We start from the raw sequence: 27,466 nt of genomic DNA, 5'->3' as shown, positions 1-27,466 counted from the left end.
AAAACATTGCAAAAATTTCTGCATTTACAGTATTCAGTTGAATTTGAGGGAATTATTTGCAAAATGATTCGGATAGACTTATATAGTTCACTGTATAGCCTTCAACAATGTCAGAGCAAAACTCATATCAAATAGTAAGCTCTAAAAAACTCTGCATGACAAAATATGAGAAATATCCTTTCTATTTACATTTGGTGTAAGAACTGAATGAATACACATATACTTATGCATCAGCTACTTCTTTGAATTACTTTTTTAAGGTTTGAGACAAATATTGCAAATTATCTGAATTATCTCCCTTACCACAATGAACACATTAAAAATTGTAACTGGCTCAAAAAATTTTTTTTAAAAGAAATTCATGATAAAATTAACAGTTCACCATTAAGTGGTTAGCATAATGAGAAAGAATATACAATCTATGAACAATATAATTTCATTTGTTCTTGAAAAAAAATCAAATCTTTTCATAATAATCAAAAGTACCCACAAACAGAAGGTAGGTGTGTAACAGATCTGAAATGTGCTCACACATTACAAGTCATCATTGCAGCACTGCTGGCCAAATATGAAGTGATTCTGTTCAATTTAACAGGAGAAATGTGTGAAAAAATATTAAGTTAATTCAACACCTTGAAATATTTTAGTCTTCTAGGAGACACAGTACTCTTTAAAATGTTGGAGAGGGATACAATCTTGTAATGCATGACCCCAGGCTATGTTAGAGAACTGTGTTAAGTTTATCAATATCACCAACATGTTTTCATAGGAGGAAGTGCAAATATGAGAAACTATTACCACATATTGTAATTTTGAAGTAAGTGTGAAGATTTTATTATCTCCCCTTAAACATGTAGTACTGGGATTATATTCCTCAATGCACACTAATATTCATCTATATGTTTCGTAGTTGTACTTATGACAGACTATCACCATATAGGTTACAATAAACAATTGAGTTACATTGGCAAAGACATTTTATGAAGATAATATGGTATTCAGAATTAAGAGTACGGCTTATAACCTGATTAGTTGTTGTATGCAGCCGATATTTTTTATTACTAAATACTCCTTGAACTCATTATACAAAAGGCCAAATAGTACATTTTCCTTAGCCCTAAAGGAACCAAGAAGTTATTTCTAAGCTGTAGAATTGATAGGTAAGGGAGATAAGTACAAACATACTGTTCTTATAATATTTCTTTAATTAAAGCAAGGTTTCACTCTAAAAATTAACTTTCCTAAGTCTGTATCTTGAAAATGCTACTATTGTCGCCTAGAGGCTTTTACTTTGCAATCAAGAATGCATTATAAAAGTGATAATTCATAAGTTTGATTATCTCCCCTTCAAAATGTAAGACTGATCAAATCCCTCAATGGATTGGGTAACAATAAATCATTTTCTTCTAACTTCTTATTTACTTTGTTAAATTGTGTTTTTCCAATCTCCTTTTTTCATAGTGGCAAGTTTAATGAAGTTAAAATTATGATGCCTGCAAATTATTCAAAATCTCTAAATGGGATTTCAAGCACAAGAGAACCTAGTGCATCTCTTATAACTGGTGTAATTGTTTTTAAACTTATATTTTATATAGGTTTTAAACGAGTCTATATAAGCTCAAATATATTTTTAACTCCTATAAATTTAAAGCATTTTTGAGGTATCTAGTTACATGATGGGATTTTGAATTGTTAGGTCAACACCTCCCACTGAGAAAATATCCAGTAAATCAGGAAAGTTGCTAGGTATTGATTATCAATCAAAACCACTGTCTGCAGACAGATGTCAATAACAACAAACAAGAATGTGTCCATAGTACACGGATGCACCACTTGCACTATCATTTTCTATGTTCAGTGGACCGTGAAATTGGGGTCAAAACTCTAATTTGGCATTAAAATTAGAAAGATCATAGCATAGGGAACATGTGTACTAAGTTTCAAGTTGATTGGACTTCAACTTCATCAAAAACTACCTTGACTAAAAACTTTAACCTGAAGCGGGACAGACAGACGAATGAACGGACGCACAGACCGAAAAATATAATGCCCCTAGGTGGGGAATAAAAGCATGTTATCTTTATAAACACCCAAAGTGAAAGGAGTAGGGGCAATAAGGCTGTTATTTGACCAAATATTAGTGCAAATTTAAAAGTTATCATATATATTCGTAAATTTGTCATAAACAGACTAAGGTAAAAGGTATTCAGAAAATACAAACAAATTTCATATTTAACGAGTAACCATGGTAACAAACATTGATGACATTTGTATATTTTGTAAAAATTTCTTGATTTTCCTTGTTTTTCATCAAATTTTAAGTATATTTTAGACTGGCAAAGTATGTGCGCACCCAAGAAACAACTTCATATTTGGTGAGATTATGTCAATAGTTATAATAAAGCTTCTCTTAAGTTATTTTGTTGTTTCTTGGCTGCGCTCAATGTTTCCGTAATGGAAATGATGATGGAAAACTTCATAAATTCTGTATTTTTCATTGTTTTCATGAAAACGGTATATATTATGACGTAATTGTCACGTCATCAGATAAAAATCTCATGCTTTTCATATATATTTTTTAACTTTATGCATTTCCAATTATTATGTGCAAATTTGAAACAGTTGTCAAGCATTTTATTTTCTTTGGCCAAAATCGGGCCTTAATACTCCTTTGGTCATCTGCTAATAAAGCCACTGTCAAAGTTTCATCTTACTGTGTTATCAAAAAATAGATTTTGTCTGCAAAAACATAAAGGACAATACTGATATAGAAATAAGACGTGTCACACTAGCATAAATTTTACCTCAGTTTTAACACCTGCTAATGATGCCACCATCCAAGTTTCATCTTTATTGACAATAAGATCATTATGGTTTTTTTTCTCTTCCTTTAAGCTACCAATTTCTGCTTGCACAAGCTGTAAAGCATTGAAACAAAATTGTGTAATTAGGTAAAATTAAATAACTAGAGGCTCTCAAGAGCCTGTGTCGCTCACCTGATTCTACTTTGGTTTTGGAAATCATGTAAAAATAGATTAAAATCATAACAGATACCCTAATAATGAGTGAGGCCAAATTTGGTTTAATATTGGTCCTGTAATTTAATAAAAAATCCTGGTGGCCATCTTGAACAGTAAATCGGCAACAAAGTAGCAATACTTAATCAGCACCTCATAAGAAACATTTATGCCATGTTTTGGTTTCATTCCATTCAGTGCACCTCTAGAAGAAGCATTTGTATGTATTTCCCATAGGGTCTTATGTTAAAGGAAGTCCCCCCATTGACGGCCATCATGGATGAAGGATCAGCTTCAAAGTAACAAAACTTAGTCAGCACCTCATAAGGAACATTCATGCCATGTTTGGTTTCAATCCATTCAGTATGTGGTTCTCTAAAAGAAGACATTTGTATGTATTGTCCATAGGGTCCTTTGTTAAACATTGTCCCCATCTGGCAGCCATCATGGATGAAGGATCAGCTTCAAAGTAACAACACTTGGTCAGCACCTCATAAGGAACATTCATGCCATGTTTGGTTTCATTGCATTCAGTGGTTCTCTAAAAGAAGACATTTGTATGTATTTCCCATAGGATCCTATGTTAAACTAAGTCCCATGCTAGCGGCCTTCTTGGATGATGGATCAGCTTCAAAGTAACAACACTTGGTCAGCACCACATAAGGAACATTCTTGCCATGTTTGGTTTCATTCCATTCAGTGGTTCTTTAAAGAAGACGTTTGTATGTATTTCCCATAGGGTCCTATGTTAAACTAAGTCCCCGGCTGGCGGCCAGCTTGGATTATGGATCAGCTTCAAAGTAACAACACTCGGTCAGCACCTCATAAGAAACATTCATGCCATGTTTGGTTTCATTCCATTCAGTGGTTATCTAAAAGAAGACATTTGTATGTATTTCCCATAGGGTCCCATGTTAAACTAAGTCCCCGCTGGCAGCCATCTTGGATTATGGATCGGCTTCAAAGTAACAACACTCGGTCAGCACCTCATAAGGGACATTCATACCATGTTTGGTTTCATTCCATTCAGTGGTTCTCTAAAAGAAGACATTTGTATGTATCTCCCATAGGGTCCTATGTTAAACTAAGTCCCCCGCTGGCGGCCAGCTTGGATTATGGATCAGCTTCAAAGTAACAACACTCAGTCAGCACCTCATAAGAAACGTTCATGCCATGTTTGGTTTCATTCCATTCAGTGGTTCTCTAAAAGAAGATATTTGTATGTATTTCCCATAGGGTCGTATGTTAAACTAAGTCCCCTGCTGGCGGCCATCTTGGATGATGGATCCGCTACAAAGTAACAACACTTGGTCAGCACCTCATAAGGAACATTCATGCCATGTTTGGTTTCATTCCATTCAGTGGTTCTCTAGAAGAAGTTCAAAATGTAAAAAGTTAACGACGACGACGGACGACGATGGACGACGGACGCCAAGTGATGAGAAAAGCTCACTTGGCCCTTTGGGCCAGGTGAGCTAAAAATTGGGAAAATGGGAAAATATCTTTAAATAGCTAGCTGTATTCCTTAAATCTGCTTTCAGTCATCTTGGTCACTATTCATTTGATTATATGATAAGTTGTAATACTTGTCTCTGATCCAGATGTCATTATGAAAGATAAAATATGTTTAAACTAACTAATAAATTATACATCAAGTGAATCAACACCTTCTAACAGTACAGCTGGTAGAGTAATTAGGATTGATCCTTAAGTATGCTGCAGTTGTCTTAAAACCTCGGAAAAATTAAACTATAAAAAGTTTTGAATCATCAATATCTTTTCAAAAATGGACAACACCTCACTGGACATTCCGTACCATTTTAACTGGCTTCACTCTGAATGAGGTTCTGCTTCCAATTGTGTCCGGAATATTGTGGGATGAATGGTAGTTGCACATGTATGGCATTGTGGAAACTGCAGTAAAACTATATGATATTTGTGGTTATGGTACACTATCCATGTTTCAAGTTCATTTTGAAAATAAACCACATGACTTGTACTTGGTACGGAATATCAAGTGAGGTGTTGTCCATTTTGGAAAAGGTACTGACAATTCATTATTAATTTTTACTTTCACTTTCATTTTAACTTCGTCAAACCTATAATTGTGATGTAACTTCTTCTTAACCTTTTTGTAACCCATTTGAACCTCAATTTATGTACTTCAACATTTGTTTCCGATCATTAAATCTTCCTGAAGATGCCACCATAAGTGCCGAAACATGTAGACCAGAATAAAGCATTTCCTTGCAGTAGTCCATGATGTTGTTGTCTTTTTATAGTTTTAACTAATAAATTGATTAAAAGGTTTTGAACAGATTTGTATACTAAGGATATGTTGGGTACAATAACTTGTCTGTGATTAACTGTTTTAGGGTATGTCTGACCGAAAAAGAAATTTGACCTTTTCTACTATATTTTCAACTAAAAAATCTTGATATTTCTGTCTGACCAAATGATTTTTTGTCTGATATTTTGTTGGTCAGATAGTTTGGGATACACTGAATAACTGATGCATGTATGTCGTTTTACAAAATTTTTGAAGAAATGAAGGGTATAACCTTGAATTAGATTGGGTAGGAAAACTCCCAATAAATATACCTCCTTATTTTGGCCTTACTGTTATGCCTAAGAAAAGGAAATAACTCATTTCCTTGTCTACAATTCTTTGACAAAGTATACCATGTCTGTATAAAACCCATGCATGGGTTTTTGCCAACCAAATTTCATTTCAATGTAGCAATGATCATGATTGATTATTGGTTGCTTAACACTGTGTCAATGCAAAAAATGTTTCATTACCAGTTTAGAAAGCAAGACAACATCACTATGACAAGTCATGAGTTTGAGTAGTGATGATTTCAACTGTTGACCCTCTGCTTCAGGGAGGTCAAATAAAGGTTGGAGTTGTTCCTCTAGATGTTTGAGAACTGATGTTTCTTCTTGTTCTTTTGGGCTAGTAGAAGACTCATCACCATCAGTAGCTGAAAAAATATCCATAAACATTTTCATATGTTTTAGTATAGTAAAAACATGTGCTTTACATGAACAAAGCATGGTAAATCTTATAACTGGATACAATCATAAATATTTAAATATAGCTGTTCTTTATTTATCTTTACAATATGTATTACATGATGTACACGGTTAACCCAAAAAATTCAGGTCCTCCCTATAGTAAATGCATCTCTCTGACTTGGGTGGGCCTAAATTCTCATGATTCTTTCTAAAGTTATAACATGTATCTGATTCTGGCACTAGAAGAATGAGTAAATCAGCTAGCTGTTCAATCTTATCAAGAAAGGTAACACCTGATCTAATTCTAAAAGAATAATGACTTAGCATTCAGGTTAAAACGTAGCTTTTAAAGAGCAGTGGAATATAGTGTCTGAATTACTAGAGTTAACACACTCTGGTCAAAGCAAATTTAATTTAGCAATATTTATGAAAACAGCTCATCAGTGAAGGACAGTTCTTATCAGCAGGTGAAGTATTTGTTTTCAGTAACGAGGAGCATTCTTAAACACAGTATACATCGTTAATTATTTTATTTTTTTTATATCTATTATATTGTTATTTTAGATTAATTTGCTTTTCCTGTACTTGTTTTTATTTTATGATCTTTTATGTATTTTTTTTAATCAACTGATCAAGATTAAAACTGGGGAGGGTTGAGGTATGATGAAACTAGTTTAACCATGACACATATTTATGTTCCTGTCTCAATTCAGGTACCTTGTCAGTAGTTGTGGTATATCATATTAATATATCTTTCATTATCTAAAGAATTGGGAATTAATGACAGATCTTTGGTTGTTTCTGTTAAATTTATTCATAATTTGTATACTTGGAATGAATTAGAGCTTAAAATTTTGTATAGACACATGTACATTGTTGAAGACACTGTGTGTTTGTTCTATATTTATACTGCAAAAGAGAGGCAAAAGATACCAAGAGGCATTTGTGCTATTTGCGCAGTCAAATTGCATTGGCCGTATATGCCTTTGTGATAAATAGTCACTGCCTGTATTTTGCCTTGTTTGAGACGCTAATAATGTGTTTTTGTAAAGTCTTATTTATGACGTCATTAAAGAATACATGTTTGCTGAATTTATTAATGGTCTGCGTCAAGTTAAAAATTGATGGTTTGTATACCCAAAATGTTTCATTTGGAAAGGTTGTACAAGTTGAAGTATAAAGAGAACAACCACACATTGTCTTGAAAAATAAATTTATTTGTACTCAGCTCATAACAGGATAGGCGTGTATTATTAAGACAAAACCTAAAAACTTAAAGCAGAACAGAGTATTGTATAATCTTTGTAAGAAAAGTATGAACACAGGACCTGTATTTCAATCAGGTTGTTTAAGATCTTATGTTGACCTAAAACTTAGGTTTTTTGTGTTGTCGGGATGCTGTCTCATTGTATAATACCCAACATCTCCCTTCATGCATTTAATTATAATTACTTATATCATCCATTGTTGAATGATGAAATCCTCCCTCCAATTCTGCTGTCATGATGGGTTCTATTTTTCCATTTTCTGCATTAATTTTCAGTTCCCAGACTTTGTATGCCAGTGATGTTCCTTTCTCCAGTGTTATATCTTTTTCCTTGCTTTCAGAGATTTCGGCACTTTCATCGCCTCCCTCTTTTGTTACCTTGTAAATATCATAAGGACAAAATAAAGTAAGAATACATGTATTATAAGTACCCTTGAGGGTGTTAGTCAAACAGTGTTTCTAATTTATACCAAGATATAATTGTTAACGCAAAACAATAGATTTCAATAATTTAGGGGGGGGGGGGGGGGGGGGGGGGTGGTCTTACGCAATTTGACTTTATGTTATAGAAAAGCATGATAAATGCAGATTATCCAATTACATTTGATGACATCTTGGTAGAAGTAAAGGAGTTGGTTCAATAACTCCTAATTTTGGCCCTTAAAATCTGACAAATTTTAACTGCGAACCTGATGTGAAAATTTGATGAAAACATATGTCAAAATAATGGTTTTAGTTAACAAAGACTTTCATCAACTGCATCATTAGTGATAATTGTAGGTGAATTTCTATGAAACCTGTTTTTTTTTTTTGCGTATTCTGAAAAAATTAAAAGGGGAACCACCCCTCACCAGTAAATATTTTGCTGAAATATTCTTTATACACCATATTCTTTTACTTTTCAACAAAAATTTCAATGGACAAAGGCCCCGGGGTAATGCCACATATGAACACATAAAAAAAGGTAGAAAAGATGACAGTTCTAGAAAAATAGGACAAAGTCTCAAATGTACAGTCCGCAATATTTGTGACTAAATTCTACTGAAAAATGACGAAGTTCCAATGTCTGGCAAAATGAGAAAAAAATCCTTAAACAATTCCATTAAATCAGCACAACTTCATAATATGTTAAAGTTTCAGGGATCTGGGTTGAAAACTGTAGAAGGTGTTGATTACACAAATAATGTACCCACTTTTCATCGCCCTTCCACCTGCCTGCCTATCTGCCCATTCGCCCAACATCAACATACTTAAAGCCAGTTTTGGACTTTCCAACCCCCAACCCCCCCAAAAATGGACTAAAATGAAATCTATTTGCTCAAACAATTAAAGTTTTAAAAATACATCTTTACATTGTTGTTTATTGGGGTTTCTGGCTCAGGTCAAATTTTCAGGTCAAAATTATAAAAAGCATATTGCACATGTATTATCAAATACATGTAAAAATTCAAATTCAGCAGTGATTCCCTAGCACTGACATCTTATATTTCTGATTCATTAAATTTTGAAAACTCCTTTCAACATATACTTTCTCCTGGCAAATAGGCATATTTCTTACCATCTTTGTATCCATTGAACTTTATTATTTTCATACTTTATAAAAATAAGAAGATGTGATATGATCATGATGATTGCTAATGAGACAACTATCCACCAGAGACCAAATGACATAGATGTAAGCAACTATAGGTCATCATATATAGCCTATATATATATTAAATGACTGAATAATAGCCAACGATAAATCTTACGGGGCGATGGGTCTATAATATATATATATTGAAACAAGAGAAGTTCCAATTTTAACATATATATATATTCAAGTTATTTTTCTGCTTGCAATTGGGAAAGATGCTTTAATTATTTACAAAAATTATTTTGTATATAGTTACCTGTTTGTAAATAAATTATTATTAAAATTTTGAAAATTGTGAAAATGTGTGATTGATGAATGAATTTTTATTGTAAAAGCATAAACATGCTATTGCAAAAATAACAACATATATTACATAACATAAAATGAATAGACAGCAGAGAACAACAGTAAAACACTATTACAAATGTAAAGTTATAAAACTACATGAGAACTAATATTCCATGCAGTTTTTATATAATTACTTATTTGATAGCGAGTGACATTCCAGACACTTGAAGTAAATACAAAAGTTTATGATTATTAGGCCAAGAACTATAATACTTTGGTAAAAATTGTGTTTGCACAGATCTAAAAGCTGGACAAACTAGAACAAAATAAAATAAATATACAATATAAATTATTTCTGCCAACAAACACTTATAATTCTAGTAGAATATAAACTGTAAGATCAAATAGTGATATTCAACATGCCGTATATTTTGCATATTTAAAAAGAAACACTTGAAATGTCTCACCTGCTCAATCTGTTGAGACTGAATTAAATATGTTTAAAGGCTTTGATATCAAATGTTACTACATGTATCTGTCAAAATTCAGATATCTATGGACACATATATAGGTGCGGGAGTTTCTCGCTGCATTGAAGACCCATTGGTGGCCTTCGGCTGTTGTCTGATCTATGGTCGGGTTGTTGTCTCTTTGACACATTCCCCATTTCCATTCTCAATTTTATATATATATATACAAGTCTAAATAGAATATATCTATACAGTACAGATTCGATAGACCAAATAAAGTGGACCTATTACTTGAGGGAAAAAAAAAACTCACCATAGCTCAAAACTTAACAGTAACTTGATCACTGAATCATGAAAACAGTTTGACAAAGGCAACTATTCAACTACAGTACTGTTAATCCTATTCTAATGCATTACAAAAGGAAATAAATGGAAGAATGTGTCCATGGGACACAGATGATGCCCCCGCTTGCATCTAACATTATAGAGGGACATAACTCTAGATGGTAAAATTGATGCCACCCAAATTTTATCTTGATCTGAGTTTTGTGGTAATAAGCATTGTGTATAAGTTTCATAACATTTGGTTGAGGCAAACTTAAATTAGAGAACGTAACAAATAAATGGGGAATGTGTCCATGTGACACAGATGATGCCCCTGCTTGCATATAACGTTATAAAGGGGCATAACTCAAGAACATTAAAAGTGATGCTCTCAAACTCATACTAGATCTGAGTTTTGTGGTAATAAGCATTGTGTATAAGTTTCATAACATTTGGTTGAGGCATACTTAAATTAGAGAATGTAACTAAAAATTCATCAATTTTTTCAATTGTAAAGGGGCATAACTCTAGAACAGTAAAAGTGTTGCCATCTAATTCAAACTTGATCTGTGTTTTGTGATAATAAGCATTGTATAAGTTTCATAACATTTGGTTGAGGCAAACCAAAGTTAGGGAACAGACACCAAATTTCGAGACGTACATACGTACATACAGACGGACGGACAAGGGAAACACTTAATGCCCCCTCTGCTGCGGTGGGGGCACAAAAAATGAAAACAACACTTTATAAATTTCATGCATCCAACACACTTTTCTGGATTTAACATCACCAGGAACGCTCAAAGCTGAATATTTAAATGCCAAGGTTGTAAAAGAACTGAAGAGAAAGCCTATATGACCAAAATAAGACCTAAACAATAGTAGCCAAAATCCATCTAAGGTCAAAATTCTGATAATATCTTATTATAACTCAGTTTAATCTCATTTATGAGGAATTAAAGATATGAATGAATGAATGAATATGTTTTTCAATTATATTTTACTAATGTAACATTTTTTATTCCAGTTATCCAATATTGCATCTCAATTCTTATTAGTTTTGACATGTCAATTATGGATTTGAGAGTAAATTTTAGCCAATGAAATTTTTTTTTAACAAGAAATGAGCTGTCAAAATGACCTGAGCTGGGTTTTCTGTATTTTGAAGGTAACAATTGTTGAACTTAAAGAGGGCAGCTAGTACCAATGAATTCGATGTCTTCTAAAGTATGACTTGCCATGTTCTGTTCCTAGTTTCAAATCTCTCAAGGATTATATGTCCTGAATGATAAAAGTGAAAATAGTCAACATCAAACTTGACCTCCATTCTGTTATCAGTTACTACATATCAAAATTTGTGAAAAATATTCACTGAAAAGTTCGTAAGTTTTTGCACAAAATGACATAAAGCACCATTTTCAAATTAATCAAGGACCATCACTCCTAAACAGTATGATTGATGATCGTCAATATCACAGTTGACCTCCATTTTGTTGTTGGTAACAACATATTAAAATTTGAAAAGCATAGGTTGAACAGTTCGTAAGTTAATACACGGAAACAACATAAAGTGTGATTTTCCAATCTATCAAGGACCATAACTCCTGAACAGTATGAGTAATCATTGTCAATATGCCTGCCTGCCATACTTCACCATTTTAATGACCAGATTTCTTTCAGAAAACATTGGTCGATAAAAACTGTGCAGACAAACCTTAACATGAATAGTTTTACCTTTTCATCCATAGTTTCCTTGACATCTTCATCTTTAGTACGTTTGATCTCTGCTTTATCTGCTGTCTGTATAACACCTCGAATCACACACAGAACTGTATCCTTTGACTTACGAATCTGCTTTACTAATGGATGGTTCATATTCAGTTGCCTTGCAGGAAAAAAAATTGTCATCATTGAAAATTAATCACAAAAAATCATTGAAACTAATTGATCAAATATAACATTACAATTAATATAAACTGCCATAGCTCAGTTTTGTGTATATATATATATATATATATGTAGGACTCTAAAGTGCGATGGGGACGCTAAAACACAATGGTCACGCTAAAGTGCGATGGCCTACGCTAAAGTGCGATGGTATGTGCTATTCATCTGAACACGCTAAAGTGTGTTTTTCCGCAAAAGTATCGACGTTAGCAACGTTAAACAGCATTATGACGAGAATGTTTGTCCAGATTAAGGGTTGTTATTACACAAGAAAAGAAAGGAGAGAGAAACAAATGATCATAATCTGGAACAGGTTAACTTAATTTGTAAAATTGTAAAAAGAAATTTAATCAAAACAGCTGGGGTGCCAAACAAAGTCTTCATTTTTACTTTCTAATTGAATAATTCTATAAAAAATTACAATATGGTTTGTTATTTTTTTTAAATAATGAATATACGTTAACTAGACAGCAACCCAACGGACAGATGTGTAGTATCATCATATGATTGTCAATAAGACAACTCTCTATCCAAAACCTAATGTCATTATTGTATGCAACTTTAGGTTATAGTATGACCTTTAAAATGGATCATTCAATTTGGCTTACACCGCATAGTATTCCATTAAGACCAAAGGGCCTCAAAACAACCGGTGCAAAACAATTCAAACTAGAAAAAAGCAATGTCATTTAAATACAAAACAATAAACGAATAGCATATATGAAATATACAAACAAACGACTACCACTAAATTCAGGATAAACTCACTACTGCAATGTAATCATTACACTTTTTGGATAACTATTGTACTTTGAAATAAAATAAGATGTAATATGAACTATGATCCATCCAACACAAAATGTCGTTCATGTATGCAACTTATAATCATACAAGCTATATAAGGTTATACAATGACCAGTGTAAAACAATTCAAAAGAGAAAGACTATGGCTTGATGTATAAATAAAACAATAAACGAAAAAGTAATATGAACTCAGCAACAAACGAAAACTATTGCCTGAACCACATTCCCGTTACACCATCGGACTTTAGCATGTCATACCATCGCACTTTAGCGTGTTATCTGATCGCACTTAAAAAAACAAACAACCATGGCACTTTAGCGTCTGACACCATCGCACTTTAGCATAGACCATCGGACTTTAGCATGGCCATCGCACTTTAGAGTACCATCGCACTTTGGAGTCCTACATATATATATATAAAACAGTCTTCACAAAAAAAATTTCTGACCTACCATTGTAACCAATTGAAAAATCCACCTTTCATAAAAAACTTTAAAATTAATATGGCTAATGAAGGCCTTTTTTTCAGGAAAATTTCGATGGCCCAACAACATTTTTACTGGCCTGGTCGGAGGACTTATGGTTAATGGTGAAGACTGTAATATATATATATATATCTAGATAGAGAGAGGGAGAGAGAGAATTTAATACTGCATCTAGTGAAAAAGGATATTTCTATATTCAAGACAGTTGTATCTTTGAAATTAAAACACCAGGCTTGTAGAATGTTTTAAACATAAGTTTATTACACAATCAACTATCAAGAGTGGATAAATATCATATCATACAATACATGGTACAGGAAAATTGTTACCTTTTTTGTAATGTCATCTGGTCATTATACTGTCAATTTAGAAAATTTTACGATGTTTATATTATAGCAAAAATAGCGACAGGATAGGTTTGGCATTTTACATTTGTATAGCAATATAATGTTCTGAGATATGATTACATCAATAAAGGTTGAAAGTCGTGAAAATAATTTGTTGCAAATGTCAACATGAAAGTGATAAACAATAAAAATATATCTGCGAATATAAGTTGATTTATAGTATATTCATATAATATTATACAACTATAGCCTTTTGATAAGGTCAATATTATATAATACCGGTAAGTGTCTTTTAAATAAGTTCAATACTATACAATTATGATCGAGGTAAACATGTGTTTTATTCAATTTTAAAAAAACATGTATTCACCGAGGCCAAAAACCAAAACAAATATCAGTTTTTTAAAAGTATAATAAACCACACATTTACAGAAACAAAATACAGTTAATGTTATTTCACTGCATAAAATTATCTTTGAGGTCATCATTTATAATGGTCCCATGTATAGTTATTTAGCATCGTTTCACAGTCTGCTAACATTTACAACACCCAGATATAATGAACTTTAAAAAATGTTATGTTTAAATACAGTGAACAATGTTTGTTTTTTTTGGGGGGGGGGTGAATCTTTTTTAATGTTTGTTTTTGCTTTTTGTTTTATTGTAAATTTTCTTTCAGTTGTAGGTATTTTGTCAGAAGTCTGACAAGCAGAGTATATAAAATGACCATATATATTCAAACCTTGTCATGAGTTCACTCATGAAATTATCTGGATCAGCGACCTGTAACAAGTTAACTTCTCCAAGTTTGGCGCTGATAGTAACTTTATCACTAGCACTTAGATTGGCATCCATTAAGTCTTTCATAATATCAACTCCAAATTTACCACTGAGAGAGTAAGTGCTCTCTGGGTTGTAGGAACAGAACTTTGTCTCCTCAAGTTTAGACTCAAAAACAGCATTACTGTTTAGAAGGTCATAGAGCTGTAAATGAGTAAAAAGAATTTTTGTTATGTAAGTAAAGTTGACATTTCCAAAACATGCTACCGGGCTGCATAAAATTGCACATTTATTGAGAGGAAATAAAAGTAAATGCCAAATATATATGGTATATATATGTCTTGTATTTTAAGGGTTTGAAATACTCAAGTATACTGAGAAAAAAAAATAAAATATGTAGTATTTTACATTTTACATTTTATGTATAATACATTCTGTATTTGTCTGTCCCAATTCAGGAGCTCGTAATTCAGTGGTTTTGGTCAGTTGCTGTCTATCTTATTTGTTATGTCACATATCAGGCTGTTAGTTTTAGATTCAAGCTGTCTTTTAAATTGACAAACTCCTCCTTTTCCTACTATCAAACACTTGTGTTACGTTTTATCAAAATCTGACAAGCTAACCTAGTATTATTACCAAGAAACAAAAATTTTGACCTAAGATTTTGTATAATTTCTATTTTTAGTAACTATACATATATGAACTTGAACTTTGAAGTAAAGGTCAATAGTGTTCTTTTCCTTCCTGATATCTTCCATCTATATCATGTATAATTAAAAACCATATACTAGGAAACTCAAGTATCATCTGGAAACCATTCCTTAACCACATATAATTACATAAACCCTCAAAGGCAAAATGAAAGTCATTGTGAAATAAATATAGCAGAAAAGTCGTGTACTGTAGAAAGGAAATGTCAAAATGAAATATAACTTATATACATGTAGCAACCTGATATCCTTAGAAATAAAGAAAAGAACATGTTTAACCCGCCACATTCTTTAAGTGCCTGTCTCAAGTTGGGAGACTGCAGTTAAGTGATTGTTGTTGCTTCATGTATGTCATATTTGTTTTTCCTAAATTGTTTTGTTATAAATCAAACTATTGGTTTTCTCGTTTGAATTGTTTCACATTTTTCAAGTTAGGGCCTTTTATAATTGGAATAGAATATTCTTCTTCTATAGCTGACTATACGGTATGGGTTTTTCCAATTGCTGAAGGCCGTACGGTGGCCTATAATTGCTTACATTCACTTCATTTGAAAGTCTGGTGGATAGTTGTCTCATTGGTAATCATACCACATCTCCTTATCAGTATAATATCAAAGTCACACAAGCATAACATGTATGTCAGAGTGACTGAAAGGTTAACTTGTTTCTTAAAGTCACACAAAAAATGTTTTTTGAGAAATAGTCTTACCCAAAAATCTAAATGACATTTGAAATTAGTAAAGATAAATAAGTGTAAATGTTAAAGGATTAATTTTTTAAACAATTATATTTCAAACAAAAAGTACATGTATTTACATCACTAAGTAATACAATATGAATAAAATGAAATGTTGGGTATAACATCAATGAGACAGTAATCCAACAACAACAACAAAACAAACAAGTGGACAACAAGCAGTTGTCATCAGTAGACAGGTGTTCATATAATTTGTGTCAAATTATTTAATAAAATCTGTAAATAAAAATTTATCAGAAACTATCAAAGTATATTTGTTTAAATTTTTTCTCACTATGTTGATCAGGTAAATTTAATTTTTTATTATAATGAATTTTCTTTATTGTAACAAATAGACTACCACAACATGTATGAACAAAGGTATACAGAATGGCATATGCACACAAAGGAAGTATTAAATAATAAAACAACAATTGAATATATATAATGGTGCAACAATAGGTTGAACATAAATAATTATCTAATAACAATGGAATCTAATTCATTCTTGCAATATCTATTTGTGGTGTTTAAATTAAAATTCGACATTTATTAATTATTCTATAATAGGGGACCAGGGACTCCAGTATTTGTTATATTCCTCTACAGAGAGGTTTTTAAATGAAATGTATTTTTCTAAGTTCAAGTGTTCCTTTAAATAGTTTTTTAAAGCATTTGAATTTGGCAATACTTCTTGTAATTTTTTTCGGTAAATATAGTATTTTGTAAGCAGAATAATCTTATTTTTAACAATTAAACATTTTCATAGATACCAAATAGAATAATCTTAATATTCAAAGGCAGTTCAATATTTGTCATTTCAAAAATCCAGTTGTTTAGTGCATGCCAGAGCCTGGCGACCATTGGACAGCTCCAAAATAAATGTTCTATGGTCTCTGGTTCTTTTTTGCAAAATTTACACATGTTGCTACTATTTATTTTCATCTTGTAAAGTAGTGAATTAGTTCCTACAATTCTATGGATAATTCTATATTGGAACCATCAAAGCTTAGTGCTTCTAGTATATTTTGTACACGAAGTGTGTATTTTTTTCCAGTTAATACCTGAGTCATATTAAGATGGTTCTGCCATTTTTCCTTTGCAGCAAAAGTAATATATTCCTCATTCAATACTTTGAACATGTCCTTTGAACCTTTTTTTGATTCAAAGAAAATACTTATATTAAAAGGTTACTAAGTATTGCTTGAATTTTTTTCTCCTTTACTTCAATATTGATCTTGTTTAACAAATCATTAAGCGAGTGTGCTATTCCATAATAATGTAAAACATTTGGCCTAAATTGATATAATTGTTTGAAATTTTGAAATGACATAATTTTGCTCTGATAATCTAACAGGTCATGCATTGTCCAAATTCCAGCTTTTTTATGTTTTCTCCCTCCCATAAAGGATAAGATAGAACTTCATCAATACATCTTGGTTTTCTAATTTGATTAAGGGTTTTCCAAGCATCAAAAACCTCTTGCCAAAATTTATTTGATGACCTTTTAATAAGCCCAATATAACTTAATTCAATAAAATTTATTTGCTCCACAATAGAGACTAATCTCACCCACTTTGAATTCGAGTTATACAGCCCTCTTACCCATGTAAGTTTCAGTCCCTGTATAAATGCTTTTAAATTTAGCATTTTTAAACCACCCATATAATAATCTTGACATAAAAGATCTCGCTTGACCTTATCTGGTTTATTATCCCAGATAAAAGCATACAATTTATTTGTTAAATTACGTAACATATTTTCATCTGGACTAGGGATAGATAGAAACAGATGATTTAATTTAGATATGACCAAAGTTTTTAAAATGGTATTCTTTCCAAAGGGGGTGAGATACTGTTTTGACAATTTTTTCAAAGGTAAATTTAATGCCTGGACTAAGTAAACTACAAATAATACTCAACTAGCAAAAAACTCTCAATTCATTGGAATTATATACCAACCAATCAAATTAAAGGAGCCTGAAATAGCGGGAGATCATCTATTTGTAACCCCTTTCCACTATACATGTAGGAGTATCGTTTACCTGTCTGTATTTATCTTAAGGGAACGTTCGGGTTTCCTGGCGATGCAGAAACTGTCTGTATGTAGACAAATTTCCACTACATGTTATTATAATGTCTGATTCAGGTTGACTGTAGACAGAATTAGGCCTTTTCCCTTTCCTTTGGTTTCTGTTTTGTTTTAGGTAAGCAGATATTTAAAAGTTTTTTTTTTCCCCTTTATAAGCCTACAAATTTGGAACAAAATTCTATTGATGCAAATTTCTTCCCTTGGATGTATGACTAGAGGCCAATGCTGGTGACATAGTACTGAGGTAAAGAAGAGGATTATATTTTTGTTTTTCAATATTGTTGAGTGATTATAAATACGTAAGGGTCTGGAATGGGAGAGGGGTTTTTCATTTCTTTATTCCCTAATTTTTTTAGATAATTTTTCTCTATTCTTTATCTATTTTGATGATTATTCTCTATTCTTTATTTTTTTGGCCTTTTTTCTCTATTCTTTATTTGTTTGCTCTTTATTCTGCACTGTTTGCCCATTATTCTCTAGCTATTCTATAAACCCCATCCAGACCCTCATGCATGCATTGGAATTTTTATCTTACTGGAAAGTCATAAGTTGAATACTCTATTTTGTGGAAGAATATCCATCGTCTTTTTCGTCTCTTTGCCACAACATTAAAAGGTGAAATTCTTGTTGATTCTTCTAAGCTTGAGGATGGAATGAGAGTATGCTTCCCCATGGCATTGGCAAATTGGTGACAAACTGCTGGAAACATCTGTTAAAAATAGAAATAATTAAGATAGAAATTAATCAAACTGTTGAATCAATGCATTAGGCCAAATATAAAGTTTTAGTTTCTTGCCTCCCTACCTATCCTTAGGTAATTAACATGGCCCAAGAGCAGTTATTTCGTAGTGCATTTCTTTTAGACAATAAATTCAAATTAAAAAATCGCACCTGCTCTATCTCAAAAAGAATTCTACAGTGTAGTGTACTAATTTTGGGACAAACAATATCAAATTTATAGAAATGTCAACCAGCTCTAACTCAAAATATGGACAATTCTATGTTAAGGGGGTCTAAAATTCAGTTTGACAGCTTCAGACATACTAATTTTTTACCCTTTTTAACTGGACCAAATCACTACTTTACCCAAACTTTTTTAACATGTAATTTTATCCCCATATTTAATATTTCATGCATAAAAAATAAAGAAATGAATTTGGAAAGTGTATGAAAAAAATATGCAAGTTATTAACACTGTCCACACTAGGGACTATATTTGTAGACAACGAAAATCAAAGGACGATAACTGTGTCCTCGGACCACATGTCTACCCTTACAAATTTTAAAAGAATTAGTAAATATTGTTCATTAAACTGAAGATGACATTCATTGCATGATGGGATGTCTAGCATTCCAACAACAACAATGAGTTAAGTTAGATTCTGTATTAAAAATATGTAAAAATTTCTAAAACCTAAATACAGAAAACAGATTTATTTGGCTTCCTTTATGTGAAAATGAAGAAATATTCAAAACTGGCTTTGATTTTTTATAAATGTTTTACAATAAGAGAACAAATGCTATCGTTTAAATCCATATAATCATTATTGTTTCTTTACTTATATGTCTATTTGTAATAACTATATGATTAACATGTCTCTTATCCTTCCTGCATGTCCTGATAATTGGTTTAATAAAGTATTCATGTTCTTGCATAATGATATAATTAAATTCCAAATTCATGATGATTTAACTGGGTATTCCAAAATTCCTGCAAATTAAACGGCTCAATCCCAAATTCCAAAAAAAAAAGGTCCCTTGGCCGCTTATACATATGTATAACTTCACAGTACCCAAATTGCACGAGTCCCATTATCATGATTATGGAAACAGATTAGATCTTGATCTAAAATAAATTGATGATTTTCACTTTTGGACTTGAAGGAGTTTAATCCTTCATCATGTTCATTCATTGGAAAATAGCACATTATGATTGAATATATTGTATGTTCCAGCCACAGGGCTACTAAATCTCAATGCCAATCTGTCATTTTGGGGGCCTTTTATAGCTTGGTGGAGAGTTGTTTTATTGGCAATCATACCACATCTTATTTTTTATATGAATATATATATAAATGGAGGGAAAATTTTGTAATTTTTTTTTATCTACAAATTTTTTCCGTCATTTTGTCAGACTGCAGCTCAGGCCAGACAACCCGCTCCATTTTTATATAATGAATCAGTGATCTATATATATATATATAGCTACATGATCTATTATTGAATTTGGTAAGTTACATAGATACATCATGTTTCAGCACATACTTCATTTGTACTTGAGGTAAGTATATTATGATTTTGTTTGAAGGCCACTTATTTATATTCTATAAAGGGAAGAAGATTGAAAACCAAATAAAATACCCAACTTATTGCATTCCATACAAAAGGTGACAACTGTGAAGTCATATGTAAACACAGACTTTTGACAACATGTACAAAAACAACAGAAAACAGGACTAGATTTATTTCCGAATAATAACATAATTAAAGCAAGACAACCTTAAATGAAAGGACACAGTGTCTAGAACTCCATGTCCAGTTAATGAGAGCAAATTAGGTAAAAAAGTTCTTTAAAAGGGATTTTTGCAAAAAAAATGTGTTTGCAAAATTTTTAAATGAATGACTTTAAAAACATGTAAAAGGTGGGTATATTTGTCAGTCACTTCAAAATGACAGGTTTTAATGCCAGTCCATTGTTATCTTTCGAAAGTAGCAACAAACGTTTCTAAGAGTTTGCTTTACAACTGATAGAGTGATGGAAATCTTAAAGCTTTTCATAGACTAAATTTGTCATTAAATGCAGGTCTTTCAGCATTATATCTAAAAATATATTCAAACAAATTAAGTTAAAGATACAAAAAAAAAAACAGAAAAATTTATGGAAACATTGCTAGCGAAGTCAACAAAAAGGTTGGCTTTTAAAAATCAAGAGCTAAAATATGTCACAAGCATCCATTTCTTACAAAATGCATAAAAAGCATGGACTTTTGTCAAATTCTTCTGAAAATATGAAGAAATAAAACAAATCATTAAGTTAGTATGGATTCAAACATGAACTTGTGGAACTATCTATCATAAATGTAGTAAATAGCCCCAATTGTTATCTTATACATCCTCAAAATAAACATACTTTGCTTCTTAAATAAACGATGGTGAAATCTGTCAAAATAATAGCAATTTGGTTACCCTCATGTTATACACTGTAGATATTTTTAGACATATCAATATTTTTTACAGACTTGACAAGTCATGTTTGAACCGTTTGCGAGTACTGTTGACGTATCTAAATGTTTTGTCAGTCATTAATAAGCAGATGTTAGAAAATCATACAAAAACTTACTTTAAAAATTATAACTCTTTTCTTTGTTTTAAAAGAGGAAAACTGCGCGTCCAGAAACGAAAGTAGGAAAAGAAAGAGGAAGCTGCTACTTCCTGTTTACAGTTTCGATTTCCTTACTGTGTTCGGTAATCTTCGGCAAAATACGGTTTTATCCGAAGAAGGCCAAGCAAACTAAAGTTCCCCTATCCTGCTTTGCAGCAGCTAATGCCGATCGGTGAGACAGTATCTCAGCTTACGCAGAGAGTACTGAAAATTCTCAAACAAAATGGTACAAAGGCAAACAGTTCAATGCATTAGAGTCTAGAAAGGGGACTGAACCAAAACTATACATACAGGAAAAGGGTGAACAAATAAAGAATAGATAAAAATAGGTAAAAAATAATGAAAACAGAATAATGGGGTGCTAAAATAAAAAGATAACAGAAAAGGGGCTAATCTTATAAAGAATGGAGAAAAATTGGCCGGAAAAATAAAGAATATACAAATGAACACATCCCCGGCCCCTCCCCCCAAAAAAATCCAGACTGGCTCTCATGCATGTGAACATGAATGTTTTTTGTACTAAGATCGTCAGCGTGAGCCGAGAATAATCTTTAAGGAACATAAGGGGGTGACACGCTTTTGGAATGTGCGATATATAGTGGGAATTCCGAAAAGGGGGGAAAAGGTTGGAAGTGGGAATTTTTTTTTAAACGGGCTTGGAAAATGCATGCGCACCCCCGTGTCACCCCTCTAAGCTATGAGCGTGAGGATGGGATTTCAAAATAGAGAATTGTGTACAAAAAGTGTAGAATAAGGGGCAACGAATATAAAGAATAGCCGGGGAAAAATAATTAAGAATAGTGAATAATCATAGTAAGTTTATTGAAATAATGGGGTATTGAAAACAAAGAACAAAAATGGGCAAAATAGATAAATAATATTTTTTTAGAATAGAGAACTTGAATGATCTAAAAAAAAAAAGAATTATGAAACGAAGGACCCCATCCAGACCTTTTGATATACATATATACCTAGTGGTATGCTTCAAACCTATAGCTCGTACGGGCTCTAAGGCTAGACTCCCCCTCCAACTTTTCAGGGCAGAACAAAAACAAAATCAAGGTTAGTACCAATAAAAACAATATTTAAAGATTTTCCAACGGTGTTAAACTGATAAATGTCTAAGAAGAAGTTTATTCAAATGATCAATTAGTTTACATGGATCGTATCTAAATTGACGGGCTCTACAAAATCATCGCCGCAAGGAAATAGAGTTGTGATATCCCGTTTTAAATAAGAATTCTACAGATACAGCCATTTAGTTTTCTTTTATTTCAACTGACCTTGATGCCCACCATTTCATTTCAATCAGAGGATACAAATTGAAAGGAATATATGAGAGGCGAGTTGAAATAAGCTGGGAAGCTTGACATATGATAATTTGTCTCGCCGCCCCTCCTCCTTAAATAGTGCTTATATCGAACCAAATAATCCACAAAGCTGGAGTAGAACAATTGAAACAACAGTCGGAAAGAGATTTTTAAAAAGGGGAAGTTTATTGCAGCTAGTCTATTCATTTAAAATGCATTTTAAATCGCGAACAATGAACACGACGAAGATTTTACATCACCGCAAGGTCCGAACAAGCCTGATGAGCTAAACCAGAATTCACAAATCCGTGATATACGGTAAATTATAGTTTTCATGCAATAAATTATACCAAAAGCTTAAATAATTGCATCCGTCAGATAATAGACACAATATAGTTAAAAGAAATTAAAAACTCCACGTGTAAATCTCATGAACAATTTTAATGTTGCTAAAACTCATTAGAAAGCTTCATTAAATGTGATTGTTTTCATTATAATGTTTTTGATCATTGCCAACCAATAATCTCTTCCCTCTTCAAGAAGTCTTAAAAAGCAATTGACTTGAAGTAAATATATTAAGAAACCGATATTTCGATAACAATATTGACTTCCTGTGCGCAAGACACAAATTAAATTGCAATGACACTAAAAAAATATTATTCTATTTTATGATTGATGTTTCCATTAAAAAGATTAATTAACTATTTATCAAGCTACACTATGTTAACAATCACCGTCAATACAAAGATAGGAAACAAAACCAAATCTGATATAATTGATAACAGGAAAAATATGTATAATATTACTTACATACAATATTTCTTCTAATAAATGTGAATTGTGTTGCCACATTCCAACAAAGGGGTGGTGTACGTGAAGGAGGACTAACAATTAGACAATCAAATTACAAATATGCATCCAATTTAAATTTTTATACTTAAAACAGAATTTCAAATTTATGATACAGATTCAATTCTATTTATACTGATATCTTTTATATTTTTCAATTAAAAAATAAAAATATAAGCAACCATCCTTAATAGATTGTAAAAGCTGTTTACACTAAACCACGCCAATGTACCACTTTAGCTGTTAATTGGCTAATCATCAAGCTGCACTAAGTTAACATTCACCGTCAATAAGACCGCAAAAACAATAATATAAATATAAGACACTCATATTTTCTATTCATGATACATTATACTAACTATGATATCTTTTTACGCAAAATCACACAAATGTACCCCTTTACTTGTTAATTACCTATGTATCCAGCTACACTAAGTTAACACTCACCGTGAATATGATCACACAAATTAAAATATAAGCAAATGAGATTTTCTATCCTTGATACATTGTAAGAACCATGATAGCTGTTTACGTAAAACCACATCAACACACCACTTTCGTTGTTCCGTTGTATACATTCTTCGTTAACAAGACTTATTTCAGTACGTATACCGTTGTCCACATGTCCATTTATACTTATTTTTTTAAAATTTTGGTGATATGTAATGTATTGAAAGAGAGAGGCAAAAGATGCCAAAGCGACATCCAAACTCTCAAGTTGAAAATAAACTTGACAACGCTAATAAAAAAAAGGAAAAGACAAAAAGACAAACAACAGTATACAAAACACAAAATAGATAACTAAAGACTGAGCAACACGAACCCCACCAAAAACCGGCGGTTATCTCAAGTGCTCCTGAAGGGTAAGCATATCTTTCTCTATATGTGGTACCTGTCGTATTACTAATGCGAGTACAGACCCAGCGATAAGTATAATTCGTTAGGTCACATTCAGGAAAAAAGGAGGACGGGATTGCGGTTACGACGATTGGAACATATTCTTCGTCTTCTTCCGGTAAGCGGCCACCGTCAACTGGTTGACTATTCTGCCACATTTTGGAGTGAGCGCATGAAATATTTTTGAAATTTAATAAACAAAAAGAGAATGCAATTTAATATATATACAGGTGTATATATCAAAAACAATTAAAAACTTGGCATTTAAATCTAATGACGGAGCTGAGCCTTGAAGGATTCAGGACTCAGGGCGGAGACAGTAGAGTTGGGCAAGGTGTTCCACTCTCTGATTGTTCTAGGATAGAACGACTCCTTCCGTACAGTTGTTTTACATGATGGTATTCTAAGTGCCTTTTCGTTGTTATTTCTGGAAGGGCGTTCATTCGGTATTAGCTTACTGGATGTATCGATTTTGACAAAGTTGTTTTGTAGCTTATACATCATTATTAAGCGGCTATGTTTCCTTCGTTCTTGTAGGGTAGACCATTCAAGATGTTCAAGCATGCTACTAACAGATGAGGTGGTGTGATATCTGTTAGTAACATACCTTGCTGCCCGTCTTTGCACCATGTCCAATCTGTGGATGTCGTTCTGTTGGTATGAGTCCCATACTGCACTATCATATTCTAAAGTAGGCCTGACGAGGGACATGTATGCTTTTTCTTTAATCGACTTGTTTGAGATGTTAACATTCCTTTTTAAGAAGCTAATGGTGTTGTTGGCTTTGGAGCAGATGGAGCTTATGTGTTTCCCCCATTTAAGATCTGATGAAATAGTGCATCCCAGGTATTTAGCTGATGTTACATGTTCGAGGTTATGGCCATGTAGTGTGTAGTTGTACTTTGATGGAGTTCGCTTTTTGGAGATGGCGAGTACATTAAATTTGTCTGGATGGAACTTCATAAGCCATGTTGTTTCCCATACAGCCAGTTGGTCAAGGTCCTTTTGTAAGTTTGCGGCATCTGCATTGGATGAGATTGTGAGATAAGCAATAGTGTCATCAGCAAACAGTCGTACGGTTGATTTAATCCCCTGGGGCATATCGTTTATATAAAACAAAAATAGGCTAGGTCCCAGAACGGATCCTTGTGGTACGCCGGACTCTACAGGTATGGAGGTCGATGTTTCACCCTCTTCGTCATCTGTGAAACAAATATTTCATAACGGCCAACTCGTGATGGTGAAAGGTTTATTATAGAAAGTTTCCTTTCCATTAGGTTGATTTTCTTCAAAGTCGTAGCAAAATCCATAAAAAGGAAATAAATGGATAGAGGTAATTCTACTATTCGTATAATCAAAATATGTACCTATTTGTAGGTAAAGGTAATTTTATTTGATAATCATGATTTTTATATATGTTTTAACACAATGCATACTAGACTAATGACGATTATACAATTGCCCTTTTATCTTAGCCCCATTTCGCACAACATTTGGGAATTTCGGTTTTTATTGCTCTTCAACTTAGTTCTTGATTTGGCATTCCAACTGACTGATTCGAGCGTCACGGATGAGTCTTCTGTAGACGAAGCGCGAGTGTCATACAAAGGTAATACAAAGGTATAAGCCGCCTGGTATCTTTGAGTTTTTAGTTTAGTAATAGAGCTTTCTTTACAAAAAGAAAGAGAAGGAATTTGACTTTTTTAAGTTGCGTACAAAAACAGTAGCTAAATCAACAAAGAAACACTGCTTTGAACAACACGTAGACCGAAGAAATAAAACCATGGTTAGGCCTAAATAAAAAAAACCAAAAAATTACATGAATTACGTATGAGCTATTTGCTTCGCATCAATGTGCGAAGCTGTTAGTTTCATTCGATATTCACGCCATCTTGAAATTATAACCTAACAAAAAATGATTCTGATAAGTTGTCGTATGATGTGGATAGAATTCGATTAGCTAGAATAAGATATAGAATTGGGAAAAAGTAGAATAACAAAAGTACCGAACTCCACGAGAAATTCAAAACGGTGAGTCCTTCATCATGTTTATCAAATGTCCCGGGCAAGAGAAGATATTAAATTACAGTATGGGTTTTCAAGTCTGGAAGAAAACTTATTGCTTCATGTTGACGTAATTTTTGATACTGCAAAGCTCTCCGTACATTTTTTAAAAGGTTAAACTTGTCAATATATAACTTTACAATGTAATTGCTTTCGCCTGTTCGAACATACTCAATTTAACATTAGAAATATGACAAATGTACATACATGTATATAATAATGTACAAAACTCTACCATTCTGCAACCGCTAAAATCTATATTGTTAAAAATCTAAAAGGACCTTATAAGGAGTTTAACTCTAGGTGTTTTTCCCCAAACTGGATTCCCCGAAGAATGTTCTATTGAACTATAACCGCTGTTGGAATTTCACCCAGAAACTGAAAATGGACATGGGTTCCATCTTTCAGCACTTTTGTTACTCATTAAAAAATTAACAAAATGTTGGAATTATAACAAACTATACCAACCACCAAAATCCGACTCTTCCGGAAAAGAAAAAGTAATTGACGAAGAAACAAAATAAAAAATCAACGAAATACGCATGATCCAGATAGCATGATTTTTTTTTACCTAAACATGAAACCCTCCCCTGTTTTGCCTGTCTATAGCATCATATGTAAAACACCTACTAAAACAGTACAGCTACCAACCTGATGGCTACTTACATGAACAAAGAAATAAGAGACAGAAAATTTGGAAAGAAGGTTTAAAAATTGCTCGATATTACGAGAAAGCAAGCTATGGTAGTAAAAGCTTTTGGATTTAGTGCTTGTGGTGAAGAAAACAAACAATCAAAGCAAAAGCAGAAACATCACAGGGTCGTGTTCGCCATTTCTGTATTATTTAATCATCTATGCCATTTTTCTTTATTCATTATATTTTTTGCCCATTTTAAAAATATTTTCATTACATAAATATATATTTATAGCACCCCAGAAGAGAGGCGAAGGATAGCAAAGGGACATTCAAACTCATAAGTCGAAAATAAACTGACAACGCCATGGCTAAAAAAGAAACAGGACAAACAGACAAACAACAGTAC

At 32.5% G+C, this 27,466-nt stretch overlaps 1 protein-coding gene across 2 annotated transcripts in view; it reads right to left on the bottom strand.

The window, feature by feature from the left end:
* LOC127717712 (uncharacterized) overlaps positions 1-21,375 on the bottom strand; it is a 29,162-nt gene extending 7,787 nt beyond the window's left edge. The window contains exons 1-8 of one of the 2 annotated variants that reach the window (XM_052223476.1): positions 21,262-21,375; positions 18,457-18,630; positions 14,347-14,588; positions 11,755-11,905; positions 9,694-9,711; positions 7,488-7,680; positions 5,820-6,001; positions 2,805-2,918 (exon numbers count right to left, since the gene is read on the bottom strand). In XM_052223476.1, coding sequence (XP_052079436.1) covers positions 2,805-2,918; positions 5,820-6,001; positions 7,488-7,680; positions 9,694-9,711; positions 11,755-11,905; positions 14,347-14,588; positions 18,457-18,630 — 1,074 coding nt within the window. In that variant the 5' untranslated portion in view covers positions 21,262-21,375. The remainder of the gene's footprint in view (positions 1-2,804; positions 2,919-5,819; positions 6,002-7,487; positions 7,681-9,693; positions 9,712-11,754; positions 11,906-14,346; positions 14,589-18,456; positions 18,631-21,261) is intronic. The other variant, XM_052223477.1, reaches the window with a different exon arrangement.
* Between the last annotated feature and the right edge of the window lie 6,091 nt (positions 21,376-27,466).

Source organism: Mytilus californianus, unplaced genomic scaffold, assembly GCF_021869535.1.
Source record: "Mytilus californianus isolate M0D057914Y unplaced genomic scaffold, xbMytCali1.0.p SCAF_10, whole genome shotgun sequence".
Lineage (NCBI taxonomy): Eukaryota > Metazoa > Mollusca > Bivalvia > Mytilida > Mytilidae > Mytilus > Mytilus californianus.
The sequence above is the reverse complement of the archived record's forward strand: the minus strand, read 5'-3'. Positions and strand labels throughout refer to the sequence as shown.